We start from the raw sequence: 23,699 nt of genomic DNA, 5'->3' as shown, positions 1-23,699 counted from the left end.
TCAAATCACTCCCATGCTTTGCAGCCATAAGAAGACAGTCTGGTCATCAACTGCCCTAAATTTCTGTTTAACTCTACGTTTAGTATCCTCTTCAATACGCCTAGCAACTGCAACAGGTCTGAGTAGCCATTCATTGATCCGGGTATTATTTCTTTCAAACCAAATGAAGTAATGGAAGGCATTGAACATGGAAACCTTAATCCTCCACTGAATGATGTTTCTATTTTCTGCAATCAAGCTGTCAACCGTTGGGAAAGAGCCCCCATACCACTGTAACAGATGGTGCTGAACTCTGGTAGTATAGATACAACTTGTGAATAGATGCTCCACTGTTTTAGTCTCTCTCTGACAGAGAACACATAAGTCATCTTCACAGCAGCCAAATCTGAATAATTTGATTTTCACATTCATTCCTTCATGCATTATAAGCCAGGTACTCAGGGAGTGCTTTGGGATGTTCCAATTATTCCACACTATAGCAGACCAGTTAAAGGTCATGTGAGCAGGGCAAAGCCATTCATACCCACCCTTGATTGTATATCCTTTAGAGCTCGAGGTCCGGATGCTGTCAATAAAACCATCTTTGAGTTTTTCTTTCACTTTGCATATATGTTTCCATACCCAAGTTGCATCAGAAGGAGGACTATAATTATGCCAGTCCTGATTCTTGATATACACATCATTAATCCACTTGATCCAAAGCTTATCAGCTTACAATACACCCAATTAACTAACTTACCTACAGTAGCAACATTCCACACATCAGCCTTCTTAATCCCCAAACCTCCCTCTTTTTTTTGGTAAAGTGACCTTATCCCAGGCCACAAGGGGCACTCTATGGTAATCAGGGGAGCCATCCCAAAGATAGTTTCTGCAAATAGCTATAATACGATTAATGATACTCTTAGGAATTATGAACATTTGAGCCCAATAATTGTGTAGAGTGTTGAGAACAGCATTAATGAGTGTAATCCTGCCAGCATAGGAGAGCTTTTTTGCTCCCAACCCTCTTATCCTAGCCACAATATTTTCACTCAAAGAGGAGCATTCCTGCTTGGTAAGTCTGCCTGCTTTGATTGGAACCCCCAGGTACCTGAAGGGCATGGTACCTTCCCTGAATCCAGTCACCTGCTTTATACCCTCCCTAATGTCCTCAATTACTCCATTAAAGAATATCTCAGATTTAGCATGGTTCATAGATAGGCCAAAGGCATTAGAGAAAGAAGAGAAAGCTCTCATGAGTAACCGGATTGATTTAGGCTTACCCTTGCAAAAAAGGAGAAGATCGTCTGCAAATATGAGATGAGTGAGCTTCAGATTCTTGCAAAGGGGGTGATATTGGAATGGCCTGTTAGGAATCAATAATCTCATTAATGTGACATATTCATATATGTGAGAAATTATTTATTCATAAAATAATTACAAATCTTATGCATGCAAACATAAATAGAAATAAAGAAGAAATCGTTTTCCTTACTATGTGATTTAGGTTTTATGGGCACCAAAAAGATCTCCTTCTTGTTAGTTCTTGAGCTTTCCAACAATGGAAGAACAAGATTCAAGTTTAGAATCTCTCCCAAAAGCATATACCCAAGGAAACCTCTTAAGAACTAATATTATTTTGTACTAAAACTAATAAAAGTCTTAGTTAAAAATTGATACAAAATAATTTGTATTGCTCTTGAAAATTTCGGTCAAGAGGAAGTGATTATGTGAGTTTTTCTATCTCTAAAAAGTTTCACAAAAAATGTAGAGAATTCATTTTCTTACTCTAGAAAATATATGTTGAAGTTGTGTATGAATGATGGAGGAAAAACTCTCTTTTTCTCACTTGGAAAACCGGTTGGAGGAGCTCATTGGGGAGCCAATGCATGGATCCAACTTTCTTCCCAAGAAGTGTAGGCTTGCATGGCTACAAGCAAGGTCTTATCATTGTGTTTTCCACTCAAAAATAAAAACACAATATACACCTTAAACTCCCTCCATATTTCGGCACTTTTATAAAATGGATGATCCATTTTATTTTTGTCATTTGTCAATTGTGACAAATGTGACATGTTACTTGGCATGAGAAATTGTAATGTATTTTTAACATATTAAAAATCAACATACTCATAAAATATGTCATTTACAAAATCGACTAGTAATTCGTAATTACTTGTACCAAAATGGTTTATCAAATTATAAATTACAATGTCTTGTATTTATAATAAATTATTCATTCAATTACAATTGTTTCGTAAACAATAATTTAATCTAAGTAACAAGACAATTTAATTACTTTGACCGTATCTAATTTAATCGAATTACAACAAGACACGTTAACTTTACTCACAAAATCATCCGTCAATTTTTAAGCAATTTAATTAACTCGAATCGGCATACGATTATTTAAATAATCAATTAAGAGTATTTCCCTATAGGTATGACCTAAGGGGATCAACTAATCACCACCGTTGCACGACAGTAATGTCAAACTCTAGACAGCCAATCATTACCAATATGTGTGGACCAGTTGACTGTAAAATATTACATCCCACATGTATTCTTAAAATGAGATTTAAACATGTGATCATTATGATCAACACTTGTGATCGCATTATTGTCGGAGGACACTTATTCCAACAATCTCCCACTTGTCCTCGACAAGTGTACGTCACCAATTCTCTTGTCCTATTACAATCTCCCACTCAATGCATGGTGTCTTTCAGGCGTACTTGCAAGTGATCTTATCGAGAGTGGTTTCCTCGATCCGGAGAATAACTGATTGACCAGAATTATCTACCATAGATACCTTCCGAGCGTGGCCATGCATTTCCAGTTCATTAGTCCTCGAGTGGCCCTGAGATATTGTTTTAACCCTGACAAGGGGGTGGACAATTCCTATCGCACTTATTCCCTTCGACTAGCCACAGCCATCATAACCCAAAATATGCCCATTTGACCCCATTTACGAAGGTCGTAGTAACACAAATCAAAGTTAATCTGAAACTGTGCCACCTTAGGCGAACAGTCTTTAGTCAAAAGAATCGACTCATTAGAATACTATAGTAGCTCTCGCCACGACCAGGCTATATAAATTTGCCAGAACCCTATAAGCGGTCATAAGGCCCGACAAAGCATTCCTAACAGTCTGCCTATGTGATCGACTAGTCATGTCACATGACTCTATGGCACTTGAACTTGCCATCAATCGCATCACACTCTAGTCACTTCGAGACGTCACCTCATACAAGTGACTATGGGCGAATACCATGTCAATCCGGGTTCACTTTAACGGGGTTCAATATTGTCTCTACAACCCATTTGGATGTAACAAAGTATAAAAGGAGTTTTCAGATTTTAAAAACTCGAACGACAAATGTGATTATCATATGAGTAGTCAATACTTGATTACTACTTCATATCCAATTTAGATCTTGTATGTAGTTTTTCATCTCAATTCAATTGAAATGACATAACTTATCATGTTAAGCTTATGAGAAGGCTTTGGTTAGTAGGTTTTATCAACTTCTTGTACCTTACTCAATCTTACTACATACTCGTTTTCCTTTGTAATGTATACATTTGCATTACAAAACTTTCTGAGTACGTGTCGAGATCCAATCAAGACATAGGCCCTCTAGCCTTAGAATAGCTCCCACTGTTTTCACAGTGTACGAGACTCATCCTTCTTGCACATCCCATGATTGCAAGTGTACTCAATTTCCGTTGTAAATATTTCTCATTGATCTTTATTGCCTAGAACGATTCTAGAAAATCTATTTCTTAAATAATATAGCCACAACGGTATCTTAACCATCCTAATGTGTTTTGATTATTGTTTTGTCGGAAACCATGCGCAATCTCAATTGTCAATTGTCACTTGTGTAACACCCTTACACAAAATTGCATCAAAAACACTTTGCATTACATCCTTAATGCTTCTGCAAGCACTTAAGGGTAATCAATATGGCTACTTGGTAACTATTACTTAAATTCGATTTTGAAACAATTCATCATACTCAAAGTATATGAAGTGTTATACATCATTTCCTATTTAATTGATTTGGCAGCGGAAGCAAATGGAATCAATCAAATATGTTCAACTTGATTGAACTAGTCATTAATCTTATAAACATAAGACTTCTTATTTGACGCTAATATCATGTGGATTTATCTCCATAAATCTGGATATTAAAGATGTATTATATTTCTCCAAGTCTTAAATAATTCCCAATGATCAATATGTCATCCACATGTAAGACTAATTAAAATTTCCGTAACTCCCACTAAACTCCATGTATAAACAAAACTTCTCGACTTATCGAGAAAAGTTTTATAACATGATCAAAACATTGATTCCAACTCATTGATGTCCTACTTAAGACCCTCTCTTAAGTTTCACATTATCTTAGGATTGCAATAATCTACAAAACTCAAGACATGTATTGAATACATTCCTTCTAATTGAAGAAGTGGGTTTTAGATTCACTTGCTATATGTATATCATCATAATTAAACACAATCCCTAAGAAGATCCAAATAGACTTAAGCATTTCAACTAGTGCAAAACCCTTTGCCACCAATCAAGCTTTGATATCTAACAATTCACTTGGAATTTATTTCGGATTTCATGGCTCTAAGCCTTGTATTGAGTTGTGACTTAAACACTCTCATGTAAGTCATATGTTCATTACTTTCCAGAAGTAATCAACTTGAATCAAAAAATTTCTTTGTAAGTTGTAAGCTCTTTACTTTCTTAAGAGTAAGATGAATTCATCATCTTCAACAAGTGACGACTTTAACCTCCTAGGTTTTGAAGAAACAACGTCTTACACAAAACGTCTCATGTAGAGTCTTTCTTGTGACATAACATTCTTTGTGGCTCTTTGAATAATTTCTCTCACTCTGTCTTCTAGAAATAAACTTGTATTTCAGAAAGACAGCTTCACGAGCCACAAACCTGCTGTACTCGTGATTATAATAAAGAAAAATGAGCATCTGTTTCTTTTGAAAACTTACAAACATGGTACCTTACCATTTCATATCTCATATGATTCATTTTAGATTTAGTGGAAAAATAATTTAGACAAAAATGATAAAATCCCCAAAAGGATCAAGTAACTCAAAGTAACTTGATTGAAGTCCAAACCATATCGAATAGCGTTTGATTTCTTTATCCAACCACACATTATCCCATAATGCGTGCTAAGAGAGATTAACTTGTGATACTATATCACATTTCATTTGGCTTATATCAAAGTCTTCACTTTGATAATCCCATCACGACTAAATCGTGATTCCTTGAACTCTTTGAACTTCTTCAAATATTTCTCTATTTACCTTATTAAGTGAACATATTAGCGTCAACTTAAATCGTTGGTAAAAGAAAATGATCAACCTATTTTGGATCAATGATTTACAACCTCGATCTCCTTTTCAACCAAAAAGCATGAGACATCTTGCTTTGGATACAAGATACGCATATACCATAAGATTAACGATCTAATGATTTCAAGAGTACTCAATAACTCTTTGCGTTCATCATTCCAGAATTTAAGGTTTAATCTTTGGTTACCAATTTGAGTCTTGCATCATCTACATGATATATCATTCTAGTTTGGTTTAGAATATAATCACCTTGATAATGGGATAGCCATACATCAAATCATGGTGTAAAGGGTCACAAAAGTGAAACCTCTTTTTGTATCTTAACAAGTTTATATTCTTATTTAGAGTTTATTCACTTAATAGTCATAATTAAGGTATAAATATAAACCCAAAACTAGATTGAGTACACAATGACTCTATCTCTCAACATCATATGTTGCTAGTCGTCATATTCTAATCATCCTATGTATCAAACACAATGATGAAAACCACCATCGGTTTCTAATATTGACGAAGTAGTACTAGCAAAATTTTATGTCAATCAAATAAAAATTTAAAGAAGAAGGTCCCATTAGATGTCCCACAACTAACTTGTTGATTCTTCAATAATTTGGGGTAGTTTCCTTTCTAGCGTCCAACAATTAAGACAATGGAAACTTTATCGGTCGGGATTGATAGGTTTAGTATCTTTATTCTCAATAACTTTACTTTTAACATTACCTTGTATCAATTCCACTCTAATTTTACTTCTTTGAACCTTATCCTTTTCTTAACGGTTTAAGAGAATGCTCCTACTCATTTCAATGAGTTTTTGCTAAGAGAAGCAAAATTGAAATTCATGAAGACTACTCTTCAATTTATTCGTTTAGTCTTAAAACTTTCATTGGAGTGGTTGCGGTATTTTGGTCAATTTTGATTTCCAACAAATCTAGTTACCAAAATGATTTAACGTTTCAAAGTACTTAACTCAATTAAGCATATGAGAAACAATTTATTGTATGTAGATATGTTAGTTAAGAATCAAAAACCCTTTTGATCACGAATAACTTTTATCTATACTCTTCACTAAAGATCCTTGCAATGGATAATTTGAGGTTTTTTAGAAGAAAATTCATATTTGTCTTTAGTTACGATGTTTTAATGGAGATTTGAATTAAAATCGAAATGATATCATGTAAATTGAGGTAAAGAAATAGAACAATATCATAACGGAATAGTGGAAACAAAACATTCATCGTTATAATAATACTAGTAAATAATTTGACAAGTATGAGCATTTATATAGTGACCTCTACCCAACTATTATTAATGATTCCGAGATCCAAATTCATATTAACTTGGGCACGGGGTAGCCGATTCATCCCTTATCAATATAACACGGTGGATTAACTCTTTAATTGATTCTACTTTTAGAACTCTCGACCGATAAAATTACTCTAATATTTATCTATAGCCCGGAACACATGCGACTACGGTCACGAATAGTTCCGCTGAGCTCATTCCAAATTTCGAATAAATGTGTCCATGATCCAAATTCACATTAACTTGGGCACGGGGTAGCCGATTCATCCCTCATCAACATGAATTCGGTGGATAGACATTTATCACCCACTTCCCCTACGTAACAATGTTTGTACCCCGGGGTGGCCGAGTGCACTCCCTCGCGAAATAGGTTTTCATGGTTTCTACTTTTTGGTAAGGCTAAGTCTCAATTGTTTATTTTAGCGAGAGGTCATGTCAATTTATTATCTATCACGTTTTAAGTGAACTAAAGCGGTGAACTACGATAATTGTAATTGACACGGTCGATAGACTCGATTTAAAAAGCATGTTTAGTTATGGCGATTTAGCGATGCATGCAACATATAAATAAAATGCAAAGCCTTAAAATAAAATCCTAGTATGGCCTTCCTAAAATAGTAAATCTAATAAACTATTACAAATTTGGAAACCAACTCCTTTGGTCCCTTGAACTTCGGTCTTGGCACGCATTTCAAGGCAACACTTTCTTTAATGGATCGCCTTCTCGAGTTGCACCGTCTTCAAGGAACTCCGGAATAAATAAATTACATAATAAATTACATAATTTCCTATTATACATTTGTAATTAAAAATAAAATAAATCTATTAAATTACAAAATGGTGATACGAGATCAAAATAAAATACAACCGAATCGATATTCCCATACATTTTGGATAATATCAATTAAAATGATGTGACCATAATTAGCGCACATTTAGTCCCCGAATTAGCCTTGTTCCCATACTTTTTAGTGCATATTTGGGTCATTTGTTGTCTTTAGTTCTTTGTTTTGCATATTCTTTGAGGTTTTGTGTCCTTGGTAGGAAAGGAGTGCAAACCTTGCATTTTCATGGCAAAATGAGACTAAATTGATTGAATCCAATGACCAAGCATCAAGGAGAGACAAGATTAGAAGGCCTTTGTACATATTATAGTAGTTGGGGAATGATGAGGAAAGATCCTTGCATCCCCAAGGAAATCCCCAAGGATTTTATGAAGAAAAGGGAAGAAAAGAAGAAGAAACACGGCTGAGCAGCAATCCGCCCGTCTTCCCCTGAAGACGCCTGTCCCCAGGACCACAATCCGTGCGTCTTCCATCAAAGACGCCCGGGCAGGAGCACCTAGAAGACGCCCGTCTTATCTCAAAGACGCCCGGGCAGAGACTCCTGAATCCGGCCGTCCCGTATCTAAGACGCACGGATTCCTGGACAGCGCAAATCCGTTTCTTCAAGCTTCAAGAAAGATGCCCTTCCTTCAGAAAATACCGGCGTTTCCCTAAGTAGGGACTTAATCTTCATTTAAGCCCTTAGTTAACCCTAATGCATCCACCTAATTTTCACTATAAATACCCCTTTAGTCTAATTAGAAGAGCATGTTCTTCTTATCAATTCTTAGAGTAGTTAATATCAATCAAATCTCTCTTTAGTTTTGTAATCAACAATTAATCAAGTTTTAATACAAGTTTTATTTCCTTAATCTCTCTTTTGTTTCTCTTTATTTTGGGTAATTGAAGATTATTTGGGTTATTATTGGGAGATTGACAACCTCTCAATCAATCATCAAGTACTTCTTTTATTCTTGCTTTATTATTGGAATCATTAGTAGGTATAATTCTCTTAATCCCTTTTTAATTATTGCTAATTAATTTCATTTGTTCATCATGTTTCACTTTGTTGGTATGATTGACAACCTTGCTAGCATGTTCAACATGATAATGAGTGAGTAGTTCCATAGCTAGGGTTAATGGGTAATTAGGGGAAACCAACATGGGGAATGATTCATGCTTAAATTAATATGCTTTCATGGTTTATTTGCTTGCTTGTTTTGATCTTAACTCATGCACATGTTATGTTTGATGAAATGCTAAGCCTATGAATCCTTGCATTTACAACCATCACTTATCTTTTTAATGAGACTTGTAAGACATAAACCAACTCGAGTCTCATTAGAACATGCATGTTGTTGAGTAGGGAAGACTAAGTCGACTTGTAGGTGTTGTACAATCTAATCGATTCGGCTCCGGGACCCAAACTTTCCTAGGATTGTAAGATATAACCCAACTCAATCCATCACAACAATAATTGCTTGCTTACAATTTGAGAACATGTTCGTATGATCAATTCCCATGAATCCCCTATGACCCCATGACACCCTAGTGCTTTTTATCAATTGTTTACAACCCTTTGAATTCATCTTACTTATTTACTTTCATTGCTATTTAGTTTAGTAACCTTCTACATCAACCCAAATTGTGACACCCCTAAAACATCACTAGTTTCAATAGAAATCTCATCTCAATTCCCGTCCCTTGGGATCCGACCTTTACTTGCCTCTTTACTAATTGTAGAGTTGTTTGTGAAGTTATAAATTGTGTTTTGGTCTAGGTGCTTCCAACGACAATTGTTCCGAAAAATAGAATATAGCATCCGAAAATAGTACCGACCAAAAATGGCGCCGTTGCCGGGGACAGTGTTATCTTGATTTAGATTTTCTTATATTGTTATTAGTTGTGTCTTTCTTTGCCTTGAGGAAGTAAAACTCCTCAAGGTTTGTTCTAATTGTTTTCGAGTTGTTTGATATTTTGCATGTCTAGAAGGTCACAAGGTGATTTGTTACCTTTTGATCGTGAAATTGAAAGAACTTTGACAACCAATAGAAGACTTGCTAGGAGAAATTTGAGAGGTATTAGTGAGGTTGTAGATATTCAACCAACTATTGAGTTCATAAACCCTTTTGCAAGAGAAGGTGAGGAGAACCCAACACAAAATACAACACAAAATCAACCCACAATGCCTAAGTTTTCATCACATTCCGTACCCACCGAGGAGAACCTACCCAATGGTACTCCCACACCACAACATTTGACCGGAAATTTCATTGCCAAATCCGCATTTATCCAGTTAGTCGAAAGGAGCCAATTTGGGGGGATGCCTAGTGAAGACCCTCATTATCATATGGAGACCTTTTGTGACTATTGTGATGCGATTTCTCAAACCGGTGTAACTCAAGACCAAATTCGATGGGTCTTATTTCCTTTTTCTCTAATTGGCACCGCGAAACAATGGTTGAAGGGCCTTGATAAGGCCACTCTCGGAATTGATTCATGGAAAAAGTTGGCTCTAGCTTTCTACAAAAAATTCTACCCACCAGAAAAGACTAACATGCTAAGAGCTCAAATTACGGGTTTTAAGCAAAGGGATGAAGAATCTTTGTATGAAGCTTGGGAGCAGTTCAAAGGAATTTGTCGCTCATGTCCTCACCATGGACTTAGCGAGTGGTTCTTGGTACAACAATTTTGGAACGGTCTATATGAAGATTCAAGGAACATTCTCAACATGGGATCAAATGGAATGTTCACCGAAGTTGATGACAATCAAACTTGGAACAAAATTAAGGAAATGGCGGTCCATAACTCACAATATAGTAGACCTCGCAAGGCTACTAGAGGAGGAAAGCATGAAGTGGACTCCGTTACTCAATTGGGTGCTCAACTTAGTGCTCACATTGACACAATCAATTTGAAGTTTGAAAAAGCTATGGCTAGACTTGAAGAAGCCTCAAAATCACCAAAGCATCATGTTAATGCCATGACGGCATCCTCATCAATCCTAAGTGGGATATGTGAGAATTGTGGAACTTTGGGACATGACTCAAGTGAGTGTAGGGGAACAAATGAACAAGTGAATGCTTTCCAAGCATACAAGAGTGGTACCCCTTATTCCAACTATTACAATGAAAACACCAAATTCCATCCAAATCTCTCATACAAAAGCCAAAATGTTCAAAACCCTCAAACAACATACACCCCACCTCCCATGAGAAACCAAAATCAAAGACCCTTTTACAACCAAAACCAAGGTTACCAAAATCAAAATCCATACAATCAACAAAATGACCAAGGTTTTGATGTTCAAAAAGCGGTCCTCCAAATGCAAAAGAATCAACAAGAATTTTTCACTCAAATGCAAAAAGATAGTCAAGCAAAGGAATCCACCATCAACAACATCCTAGCTCACACCAAAATGTTGGAAACCAAATTGACTCAACTAGCATCTTCAAGATCACAAAGACAAAAGGGGCAATTACCACCTCAAAGTAATCCCCCAAGACATGAAACGGTTAGTGTCATTCACTTGAGAAGTGGTACAAGGTATGAAGCACCGAAGAAGCAAGTTGAGGATGAAGTTGTGGAACATAGTGATAAGGAAGAAATTGTGCAAAACTCCAAAGATGGAGAATCATCAAAAGAAGAAATTTCAAAGAAAAATGAAGACAAGGTCAAGAAGAAAGAGCCCATTGTGATTAGACTTCCTTTTCCAAGTCGTCAAGCCAAGCCCAAATTTGATGACCAACTTGGAAAGTTTATGGAAATTTTGAAGAATTTGGAAGTCTCAATTCCTTTCACGGAATTAATCAATCACGTGCCGGCCTATGCGAAATACATGAAAGACATCCTCACAAAGAAGAAGTCGATCCGGAAGCTTGAGACTATCGCCTTCACTAAGGTGAGTAGTGCAATACTTCAAGGGAGTTCACCTCCAAAACTCAAGGATCAGGGAAGCTTCTCAATACCGTGTACCATTGGCGACACCACAATCAACAAAGCCTTGTGTGATCTAGGGGCTAGTGTGTGTGTTATGCCGTACTCGGTGAGTAAAAGGTTGGGGATGGGAGAGCTTAAATGCACCAATATCACACTCCAAATGGCCGATAGATCGACGAAGACACCATTAGGGATATGGGAAGATGTTCCCGTACGAATTGGGAAATTTTTCATCCCGGTGGACTTTGTCATTGTTGATATGGAAGAAGATTCCAACATTCCAATCATTCTAGGAAGACCTTTCTTACACACCGCGGGTGCGGTGATTGATGTGAAACATGGAGAGCTCACTCTAGAAGTGGGAGATGAGAGTATAATTTTCAATCTTGACAAAACCATGAGAGCTCCCCGTTTACATGAACCATGTTTCATGATTGATCATTATAGCCGGAAGGATGATAGGAAGAAGTCAGAACTCCAATGGAAGAAGAAAATTGAAGATGCTCCATTCAAAGAGCAAGTGAATTGTAACAAAGAGAACTTGCAAAGCTGACCAAAGTCAAGCAATGAAGAAGATGGCCTCATTGGCCAAAACAAGAAATTGGGAGAGTTGTCTCTATCAACTCAAGAGATCCTTAGTGATCAAGTGGATGAAGTTTGCGGTCTTTGGGACGATGAGTTTGAAGGGATTTTCAATCCCTACATTGGTAATGCTGTCGATCAAGACCGACAACAAGGGCAAAGATCTATTGAATAACTTTATCACGACAATGAACAAGCGTTTGATTACTTTTTCAAGGTGTTGAGCAACATCAACAACACCTTGGACATGCCCCCTTGACATCTCATCAAGAATGAGTGTTTGGTGGAGTCCTCCCTAAACCACCATTTGTAAATATTTCTAACTCCCTAACTCGCATTTTAATTCTTAATTTGCATTTTTGTCAATTTTTGGATTTTTTATACCTTGATCAAGATAATTATCATGTTTGAGAGAAGTGAGGGAGGGACTAATAATTTCAATTAATGTGTAGTGCATTAGCTTAGTGTGGGGATAGCAATTGCCTAGGCTATTCATGCCTTAGTAGTGCCCCCCACAATGAAGAACACGAGATTTTGAAGAATGAAAAATGACAAGGGTTATACAAGGTACACGGATGGAACTGAATCTGGGTAAGAGGGGTAGAATCCGAGCGGTTTCAAGAGAATCCGCCCGTCTTCAGACAATCCGGGCATATTGGGCAGAAGACACCCGTCCTTCATGAGCTGAATTTTTGAAATTTTGTGACTGTTAACGAATCCGGGCGTCCTGCAAAGAATCAGCCCGTCTTCATAAAGACGCCCGTTCTGAAGAGAAGACGCCCGTCGTTTTGGCTGAGGAAAACAAGAAAAATCCCTGGAAAGGAATCCGCCCGTCTTGTCTGAAAGACGCCCATCCCGTGCTTTCAAATCCGCCCATCTTTGCTGCAACCGCCCGTCTTTAGGCGAGAATTTCCCAACCCAGAACAGGCAGAATCCGGGCGTCCCGAAGGAAATCCGCCCGTCTTCCCCCTGCATTTCAAATTTTTCGGGTTTATTATAAACCCCATCCCACATTCATTTCCTCATTCCTTCATTCAAAACACTACCCATAAACCCCATAACTCCAAAACCCTCATCCTCTCCATCACAAAAACAAGATTCCTCAACAACATTCACCAAAATCAAATCAAAACATCCTTTTAACAACAAATTAATCACTCCCCTTTCAACAAAAATCAAAACCAAGCACAAAATCTTCAACCTTTGAGTCGATTTTTGAATTCATAAAGGCAAAGACTTTCATCTTTAAATCGATTTGGGTGCACTAGAAATTGAATATTGTTTACTCTTTTCTTAGTTTATTCATCAATGGCAAAGACAAAGGGAGCAACAAAAGCAACAAAGGCAAAGGCACCAAAGGCAAAGGCACTCTCATCAAGACAAAAGAGTCTTCAAGCAAAGAAAGCATTGGCTATGGTGGTAGCTAGCCCAAACTTGGAGGTGCAACAACAACAACCTCCCATGGAAGCAACAACATCTACTACTCCGGAAATTGCTCAACTTTCGAATTATCCGGAGGGGTTGATGATAACATTGATGAAGAAGCTAGTGAAAAAGGAGAAGAGGAGGATGAGAAAAATGAACAACAAAGTGAAGAGGAAGTGGTGATAAGTCCACTTCTAGTGAGGAAGATGATGATAGTGATGATATGATGGAAGATTAGCAAACTATGGAGGCTCCTACCCTCTTGAGGTTTGTCTACTTCTCTCTTTGTTGTATGTTATTAATATTGATCATTGTTGGAGTAGTTCTAGCACCATAGAGGACTAACACCTCGGCCCCATTGAGGTGTTCTCATTTTATTGTTCCCACTTTTAAAAATCCAAAATGACAAATTTAGTTTCATGCATTGCATAGTGTGTGCATGAACTACACCCAACCTTAGGACATTAGCAATAATGTCTAACTCGGTTTGGGGAAGTACATACATACACAACGGGAGGTAATCTAAATTATCCTCTCCGTCATAAACAAAAACCATGCATCATGTAGTGTAGTTAGTGTAGCTTGCATTTAGTGTAGAAATCATGCATCATGTTTGCATAATTTCCCATCATTTTGGCCATTCAGGACAATGCCCATATTAGTGTGGGGATGGGGAATTCTAACCTAACTTTTATTCAAAAATCCAAAAAAATTGAAAAATTTCGAAAAAACCATAAAAATCTGAAAATTGAAAAACCAAAAACAAGTTCTTTTCCTTTGTAGTGTAGTCAAGTATATATTATTGTATATATTGTGTTTGTTCTATCCTTGTTCACATTGATCGACTACGCCACATCCGAGACATGAGGATATTGAAGACCGCATGGTATGATCTTTCCAATCCCCTTTTTCCTCTTTATGTTAATGACTACATGGCTTTATTTTGATTGATGCGGTATAACAATATAAACTTAGGACTTGCATTTAGTTTATATGTCATATTAGTTGGTAGAATCACTTACATTAGGATGTATATAATAGTTGCATCATGGCATTTAGTTGCATTTAGATAAAATATTTTGAAAAAATGCCTAATTGAGAACTTTGACAAGAGCAACTAAGCCACTACAAATACTTTTTCAACTTAAGACTTCGACTACTAGAATGGTTGTAAAACACCCTAGATAGTGTCATACTAGTGTCTTTTGACCCATGACCCAAAGCCTAGTCAAGGGTTTACATGTGAGTCACCTATCCAACCCCGTGATGCGATGTGGACTTGGTTAACTTGTCTAGGTGACCTTGATTGACCTTGTGGTACGGCAACCCAAAAATACTTTCTATCAATAAGTTTGAAGTTCTCATTTCAAAGATTTTGTATGTGGAAACGTTTTATTGCCAAGGAAACCTCAAATGTTATGAAATATTGAAATATTGAGAACTTTAGTTGTTTTGATGGAGGCGTACCACTTCGATGTGCTTTGGAGAGGGATCCATTGAATTGGGCCCCCACACGGTTGTGAATTCAACCGCCCAGAGACAGAGTGACTATCACCCCGAAAAGCTATTGTCTAGAGGTTAACCGGTTGCCTAATAAGCGATTGGCGAAAGCAAAGGACATTAGCACGGAAGGGACAAACCCCATCTCTAATTTTGAAATGTGAAAGTTGAATGAGGTCAAATTTTGAATACTAGTCATATCCACCCTTGTTTATAAAGATTTGAGCATTTTATTCCCAAAAAGCCCTTTTGTCAAGCCACTTTGTCGAGCTTGGGACGATCCATGACCTTTACTTTTGTAGAGAACTTGAGACTTGTCATGTCATATGCTACTAGCATCATGGGGATCATCATTACATAACCATCCGATCGCTCTTGACGAAAGTATTTGGAAATTGAGGACGAAAGTAGTCTAGTTTAACACCATTTGGAGGTGATTTAGTGCCATCCTCTTAGCCTTAGTAATTTGTTGAACTAGTATTTGTGACGGAATATATGCTCTTAAATTTGTTCCCTTTTAGTTGCCTCCGCCACTTGATGAGGAAGTGGCTATTCCTTTTGTAGATGCATCCATTATTTGATTTTGTGTGCTTAATTTTTGGATGTGTCGCCATTTTGGCAAGACCCACCTTGCCTTGCAAGAAGGCATCTTACCTCATGGTTGTCTTGTTGTGAGTTGAAGGGGCGGAGTGAGACCCGCTAATTGTCTCATATCGGCTATGTTATTAGGTTAGTTTAAATAATGGTCCTAGTCTTTGTCACCTCTTTACTCGGGATGAGCAAAGGTTCGGTTTGGGGATATTTGATGTGACCATAATTGGCGCACATTTAGTCCCCGAATTAGCCTTGTTCCCATGCTTTTTAGTTCATATTTGGGTCATTTATTGTCTTTAGTTCTTTGTTTTGCATATTCTTTGAGGTTTTGTGTCCTTGGTAGGAAAGGAGTGCAAACCTTGCATTTTCATGGCTAAATGAGACTAAATTGATTGAATCCAATGACCAAGCATCAAGGAGAGACAAGATTAGAAGGCCTTTGTACATATTATAGTAGTTGGGCAATGATGAGGAAAGATCCTTGCATTCCCAAGGAAATCCCCAAGGATTTTATGAAGAAAAGGGAAGAAAAGAAGAAGAAACACAGCTGAGCAGCAATCCGCCCGTCTTCCCCTGAAGACGCCCGTCCCCAGGACCACAATCCGTGCGTCTTCCATCAAAGACGCCCGGGCAGCAGCACCTAGAAGACGCCCGTCTTCTCTCAAAGACGCCAGGGCAGAGACTCCCGAATTCGGCCATCCCGTGCCTAAGACGCACGGATTCCAGGACAGCGCAAATCCGTTTCTTCAAGCTTCAAGAAAGATGCCCTTCCTTCAGAAAATACCGGCGTTTCCCTAAGTAGGGACTTAATCGTCAATTAAGCCCTTAGTTAACCCTAATGCATCCACCTAATTTCCACTATAAACACCCCTTTAGTCTAATTAGAAGAGCATGTTCTTCTTATCAATTCTTAGAGTAGTTAATATCAATCAAATCTCTCTTTAGTTTTGTAATCAACAATTAATCAAGTTTTAATACAAGTTTTATTTCCTTAATCTCTCTTTTGTTCATCCTTTATTTTGTGTAATTGAAGATTATTTGGGTTATTATTGGGAGATTGACCACCTCTCAATCAAGCATCAAGTGCTTCTTTTATTCTTGCTTTATTATTGGAATCATTAGTAGGTATAATTCTCTTAATCCCTTTTTAATTATTGCTAATTACTTTCATTTGTTCATCATGTTTCACTTTGTTGGTATGATTGACAACCTTGCTAGCATGTTCAACATGATAATGAGTGAGTAGTTCCATAGCTAGGGTTAATGGGTAATTAGGGGAAACCAACATGGGGAATGATTCATGCTTAAATTAATATGCTTTCATGGTTTATTTGCTTGCTTGTTTTGATCTCAACTCATGCATATGTGATGTTTGATGAAATGCTAAGCCTATGAATCCTTGCATTTACAACCATCACTTATCTTTTTAATGAGACTTGTAAGACATAAACCAACTCGAGTCTCATTAGACCATGCATGTTGTTGAGTAGGGAAGACTAAGTTGACTTGTAGGTGTTGTACAATCTAATCGATTCGGCTCCGGGACCCAAACTTTCCTAGGATTGTAAGATATAACCCAACTCAATCCATCACAACAATAATTGCTTGCTTATAATTTGAGAACATGTTCGTATGATCAATTTCCATGAATCCCCTATGACCCCATGACACCCTAGTGCTTTTTATCAATTGTTTACAACCCTTTCAATTCATCTTGCTTATTTACTTTCATTGCTATTTACTTTAGTGACCTTCTACATCAACCCAAATTGTGACACCCCTAAGACATCACTAGTTTCAATAGAAATCTCATCTCAATTCCCGTCCCTTGGGATCCGACCTTTACTTGCCTCTTTACTAATTGTAGATTTGTTTGTGAAGTAATAAATTGTGTTTTGGTCTAGGTGCTTCCAACGAAAATTGTTCCGAAAAATAGAATATAGCATCCGAAAATAGTCCGACCATAAAACTAAGGCCATACTAAGTAAAATTACATAATTCAAAAATTACATAAAATTAAAAATGACAATCATAAATAAATTGCAGCATTATAATATGTATTAACATGCCTAATTTTATGCTAAATCGCCTTTAAGGAGCCAATATCGTATATTAACCGGTTTTTACGGATTTGCGTGATTTAACCTTTTATAATCACAATAATTACATAAATTCATATTTATGTACAAGTTAATTATCCTAACCAACTTAGGACTCAAAATTAGTCTCCACTAACATTTGACAATAATTAACTTATATTTCTTAATATTGTTCATAAATGGACTCAAAATACAAAATTTTGCCATAAACTTCAAATTAAATCATAAAAATTTCAAATAATTTCAAAATTTGAAATTTAAACTCATGAACATTCTGGGAAAAAACATGACACTCATAATGTTCAAAAACATAGGTTAAAAATTTCGAAAATTTATCGAGAAAAACAATGTTGCGGTTTATCGGAATTATCAATTATTACCATAAAAATATGAGAAAAATTATTTTTATCAACTTTTCACTTTAAGATCTGAAACATATGATAAAATGCAACATGTGACGTTTTTCCTTAGTCATGAAGTATGTTTTAACATTTTTTACTAATTAAAGTCACTATTTATGTGATTTTTTATCAAAAATTCATAAATCATGCATAAAGACTTCATCATAGCCAAATTTTTTTACACACATCTTGTAAAACTTCATGTGACAATATACTAAATTTCCATGACCATATTCAAAATATAACTCATATTAACCTATTTTCCCATTTAAATATGATTGTAACTTGAAAAATCCATATTTCGAGCATAACAACTCATATTATTATGAAAATTTACAGGCCATCATTAGATAATATATGTGAAAACATATCCAAAAACCACTGAAAAAATAGAAGTTTAGCCAATTTTCGTCGAAAAATGACATTTTTATCATAAAAATCACATTTTAATGTCAATATTATATAAAATGAACAATAAAATCCATAAATATACCAAAATATCCTAAAAATCACTTAGGATCAGAAACTTTTAACATGCAAATAAATTTCGTGATATTTCATAATAAATAAAAATTTATAAGTTTTGTTTGTTAATCGTATAACTCGGAAAAACAATAACCGATTTGCATGCAAACAACCCAAGGCTCTGATACCACTTGTTAGGAATCAATAATCTCATTAATTTGACATATTCATATATGTGAGAAATTATTTAGTCATAAAATAATTACAAATCTTATGCATGCAAACATAAATAGAAATAAAGAAGAAATCGTTCCTTACTATGTGATTTCGGTTTTATGGGCACCAACAAGATCTCCTTCTTGTTAGTTCTTGAGCTTTCCAACAATGGAAGAACAAGATTCAAGTTTAGAATCTCTCCCAAAAGCATATACCCAAGGAAACCACTTAACAACAAATATTATTTTGTACTAGAAATAATAAAAGTCTTACTTAAAAATTGATACAAAATAATTTGTATTGCTCTTGAAAATTTCGGTCAAGAGGAAGTGATTATGTGATTTTTTCTATCTCTAAAATATTTCACAAAAAATGTAGAGAATTCATTTTCTTACTCTAGAAAATATATGTTGAAGTTGTGTATGAATGGAGGAAAAACTCTCTTTTTCTCACTTGGAAAACCGGTTGGAGGAGCTCATTGGGGAGCCAATGCATGGATCCAACTTTCTTCCCAAGAAGTGTAGGCTTGCATGGCTACAAGCAAGGTCTTATCATTGTGTTTTCCACTCAAAAATAAAAACACAATATACACCTTAAACTCCCTCCATATTTCGGCACTTTTATAAAATGGATGATCCATTTTATTTTTGTCATTTGTCAATTGTGACAAATGTGACATGTTACTTGGCATGAGAAATTGTAATGTATTTTTAACATATTAAAAATCAACATACTCATAAAATATGTCATTTACAAAATCGACTAGTAATTCGTAATTACTTGTACCAAAATGGTTTATCAAATTATAAATTACAATGTCTTGTATTTATAATAAATTATTCATTCAATTACAATTGTTTCGTAAACAATAATTTAATCTAAGTAACAAGACAATTTAATTACTTTGACCGTATCTAATTTAATCGAATTACAACAAGACACGTTAACTTTACTCACAAAATCATCCGTCAATTTTTAAGCAATTTAATTAACTCGAATCGGCATACGATTATTTAAATAATCAATTAAGAGTATTTCCCTATAGGTATGACCTAAGGGGATCAACTAATCACCACCGTTGCACGACAGTAATGTCAAACTCTAGACAGCCAATCATTACCAATATGTGTGGACCAATTGATCAGAAAATATTACATCCCACATGTATTCTTAAAATGAGATTTAAACATGTGATCATTATGATCAACACTTGTGATCGCATTATTGTCGGAGGACACTTATTCCAACAATCTCCCACTTGTCCTCGACAAGTGTACGTCACCAATTCTCTTGTCCTATTACAATCTCCCACTCAATGCATGGTGTCTTTCAGGCGTACTTGCAAGAATATCGGTTTCCTCAATGGCAAGAGGTCCATTTTGGATGATGTTCCAACATTGATGATCGATACTTCTGATGTAATGTTCCATTTTGAGTTTCCACCATCCAAAATTCGAACCGGTAAAGACCGGGATCTTGGAGTGTTTCTCGGAATCCATTACCCACGAATCAAACTCTAAGGCGGTTAGCCTCGATCAAGAGCACGAGGCTCTGATACCAATTGTTGAGTTTATGGATTCAAGTACCTAAGAGGGGGAGGGGGTGAATTAGGTACTATTTTAAAAATTTATAACTTCAACTTTATTGAATTAAAGTGAGTTACGAGAACAAAAGAGATTAGAGGATACTTTGAATAATATAGAAGATTGAACAAGTATCACGATGGATGTTTGCTGAAGTATGAAAGCAACAATCGTTCTGACTGTATCTATTTATCTCAGTTAGTGGAGTATGACTGCAGACCAAATGCGACAGTATGATGAACTGTTACTTCTAAGGTTAAGCGAAACAAAACAAACAAAGTAAATTGCAGCGGAAATAAAGTAAAAACAATGAACACGAGATTTTTGAATTGGTTCGGCAAATACTCAAGTGCCTACGTCCAATCTACCTTTTTATTGCTTTTCTTTTAGTGATCTACTCCGACAACTAAAAGACCCTTAAAATAAAAGACACCAACCTACTCCAGTTGTAAAGCTAGTACAAGAACTACTCCGTTCTTATGACAAGCTAACTCGCAACCTACTCCGGTTGCCAACTCACAACCTACTCCGGTTGTCAAGAGTTAAAGACTACTCCGTCCTAAACTCTACTAACACACTTAGAATGTTATAGGATCAAGTTTCCACTAACACATTCTTAACAAAGAATAGAGGTGGACAACTTTTACAAGATCAACAATTCATAAGCAAGAGAGTTTAGTATAGAAAAGCAACAGTAGCCACGACTGTAACAACTTGAAGACACTTGAAGACTTTTAAAGGATTTTGCAAATAAAACACGATTTTAAGCTCTTAAAATTAATTTGCAAAGATGGAAGAATTATTTCAGAAAAGTCTTAGGAATTTAAGAGGAGGGACACGGTTTATATAGAGGAGGTGAGTGAAGGGGTTGCTAGGGTTTTGAAGGGTCAAAGACCTCACATGTGAAGGGCAATAGCAACCACCCAAAACTTGCACCAAAGAGGGCTCTTTTGCAAAGGCAAGAATAGAGAAAGAAGGTTTGAAAGATATCCTTAAAAGCTCATGCAAATTCAGAAAACAAAGGGAGAAAAGACAAGTCACATGATGACAAGTTAACACTAAAATGGCAAAAAGCATTCTTTGTTTTCTTAAAGAGCCAAAGGATTGAATTTGCATAAAGAGGAAACATTTTGAAAATAATAATTCAAACCACTCTTTATTGAAGACCACCTCCTTAATAAAAATCTGATTTTTATCTTTGAAAAATATGAGTCACGTGAAAGCATTTGAAAGATAAAAAGAGAGCTTCAAGTTTTTACGAGTTGTGGCAACAATCCACTCAGCTGTTTACTTGTTAAAGCAACAGTCGTCTGGACCGTTTCTATTACTCTAATATACTCTACTTTCTCACTTGTACATTAGATGACACTTGACTAAATACAATGGGATTAATAACAACTTCAACACTTCTTAATCCAAGCTTGATTACATCATTAATCCTGAAAAGGTAAACTAAGATAACACAAATCAAATGGGCATGTTATCATCAACATAAGGAACCCAACAAATTCCCCCTTTGATGATGACAAGCCCCAAATGAATGTATAAGAAATGTAAACACCTTGATTCAAGATTTTTAAGCAAGCAAGATCAAATGATAGAGAAGGGACAATGTTACCTTACCTAAGGCAAAAGTTAGAATCAAATGACAATTTTACATTGCCCCAAAACAAGAATCAAGCTAAGAAGGTTAGACAAGCCATTAGTTTAACCAATAAGCAAGGAGATTCAAAGCATGAGTTTACCTTTTCCCTCTCTTGACATCATCAAATGGATAGGGATGTCACAAGCATTAGAGTGCAGATATTTCATAAGAAAACACAAAAAGACACATGTAATTGTAACAAGGTAACAAGGTCAACATAAACAAAGATTAAGCATAAGTTAATCAAAGTTCAACATAGCTAAAGAAAGTTTAAAGTACACCACCAACTGTCCAAAATAACGAGCAAGGAAAATATTGTTTTAGAGGGGCACAACCAAGGTGGAACAAAATTAAGGGATACGGGTAAAAGGTTAATAGGCCGAGAGGAAAGGGAAAGGCTAAGGAGAGGAGGCTTGTTCACCATCCGAGCCACTACCCAACGGGTCATCATCCACATGATCATCACCAACTTCTTTTGTTGACACAAGGGTGGAAATGATATCCACCTCTCCACGGATGAGGTCCATTGTAGAGGCAAGGGCCGAGATTGCCAAGTCCTTTTGACGAGCATCTTCCTTAAGCCACGCACCCAACTCAGCCACGGCATTAAGCACTTCCCGCATACCACCCGTATTCACTTGACTTGATGACCCAACTTCCGGGTCCTTCTTAATTTTCACAGAAATTAATTCATCATTTTCAATCTTGATAAGCATCTTCCCCATTTGCCCATCACTCATAACATCACACATATCCAACGAACCCAAGCTAGTATTCACTAATACCCCTTGTGCCTTGAGCACAACCGATAACCACATGCCATAGGGTAAGTGAATCATGCTAGAAGAAGGTCTACGAAGCTTGGTCGAAATAAGGTGAAAGCGTTTAAACATTAACCCGACTAGGTTCACCTTCTTATGGGTAGCAATGTGATAAATAAGGTATTGTTGGGCTATGGTGAGTTTTCCCCTATCACCCGAGGGATAAATGGAGCGACACAGCATATTAAAAATGATACGGAGAGGAGGGGGCAATTGGGTATTTCTAATTGGACCAGGGGAGACAGCTTTGGGACACACGGTTTGAGCAACACTAAGAGGTGAGGCATACGGTAGAGCAACCCAAGTTTCGGAGGGGAGTTTGTCATAACCTCCGACTGGAATATCAAGGGCAGTAGCGAAATCAGATTGAGACAGTTTAAGGGGCTTACCGTTCACCTTAGCCGTAAGAGTTTCACCAGATTTATCAACCCGTACCGTTGCAAAGAACTGAATCACCTCGCTCACAAACACCGGTTCACGCATTTCCAAAAGCTTCTCCCAACCTTGAGCTAAGACCATATCACGGACTGAGTGAAATGCAGGCGGCTCAAACTAAGTTTGGTTGTAAACCCGAGGGGAGTGAATTGCTTTGATGTTCATCAACCTCTCACAATTTTTGTAAATGGAAGTAGGGAGGTCAATACTCTCAAGGTGATCCCAAACAATGGCCAAGTCCCATTTCGAGGTTAGGGAGACCGGATCAGAGGGAGAAAGGTATACAAGCTTTTTCTTTAAAGGTTTCGATTTTTTCTGGGGAGGTTCACTAGGATTTTCAATTGGGGTATCAACAATGGGGTTATCGACATTACTTTGCTCGATATTTTCTGACATTGGGGGTAATTGGGATGAAGAGGCTTTTTCTTTTCTTTTGAGGTTCTTTTTCGCCGGAGTCGGGTCAGACTCGCCGGACTTAGACGGATTCTCATTTAA

General features: G+C 36.6%; 1 protein-coding gene and 1 non-coding gene across 2 annotated transcripts; both read right to left on the bottom strand.

Annotated features, from left to right (window-relative positions):
- LOC141633016 (uncharacterized) lies at positions 1 to 23,288 on the bottom strand. The gene is made up of 3 exons (XM_074445513.1): positions 23,059 to 23,288; positions 811 to 1,348; positions 1 to 690 (listed from the first exon to the last, which is right to left on the bottom strand). The coding sequence occupies exons 1-3, from the start codon at positions 23,286 to 23,288 to the stop codon at positions 1 to 3; spliced, it is 1,458 nt and encodes a 485-aa protein (XP_074301614.1).
- Positions 10,057 to 10,163, bottom strand: LOC141634818 (small nucleolar RNA R71). The gene has a single exon (XR_012539538.1). It is a non-coding gene; the product is annotated as a small nucleolar RNA R71 (small nucleolar RNA).
- Positions 23,289 to 23,699: the final 411 nt, after the last annotated feature.

The sequence above is a fragment of the Silene latifolia genome, chromosome Y, assembly GCF_048544455.1.
Source record: "Silene latifolia isolate original U9 population chromosome Y, ASM4854445v1, whole genome shotgun sequence".
NCBI lineage: Eukaryota > Viridiplantae > Streptophyta > Magnoliopsida > Caryophyllales > Caryophyllaceae > Silene > Silene latifolia.
The sequence above is the reverse complement of the archived record's forward strand: the minus strand, read 5'-3'. Positions and strand labels throughout refer to the sequence as shown.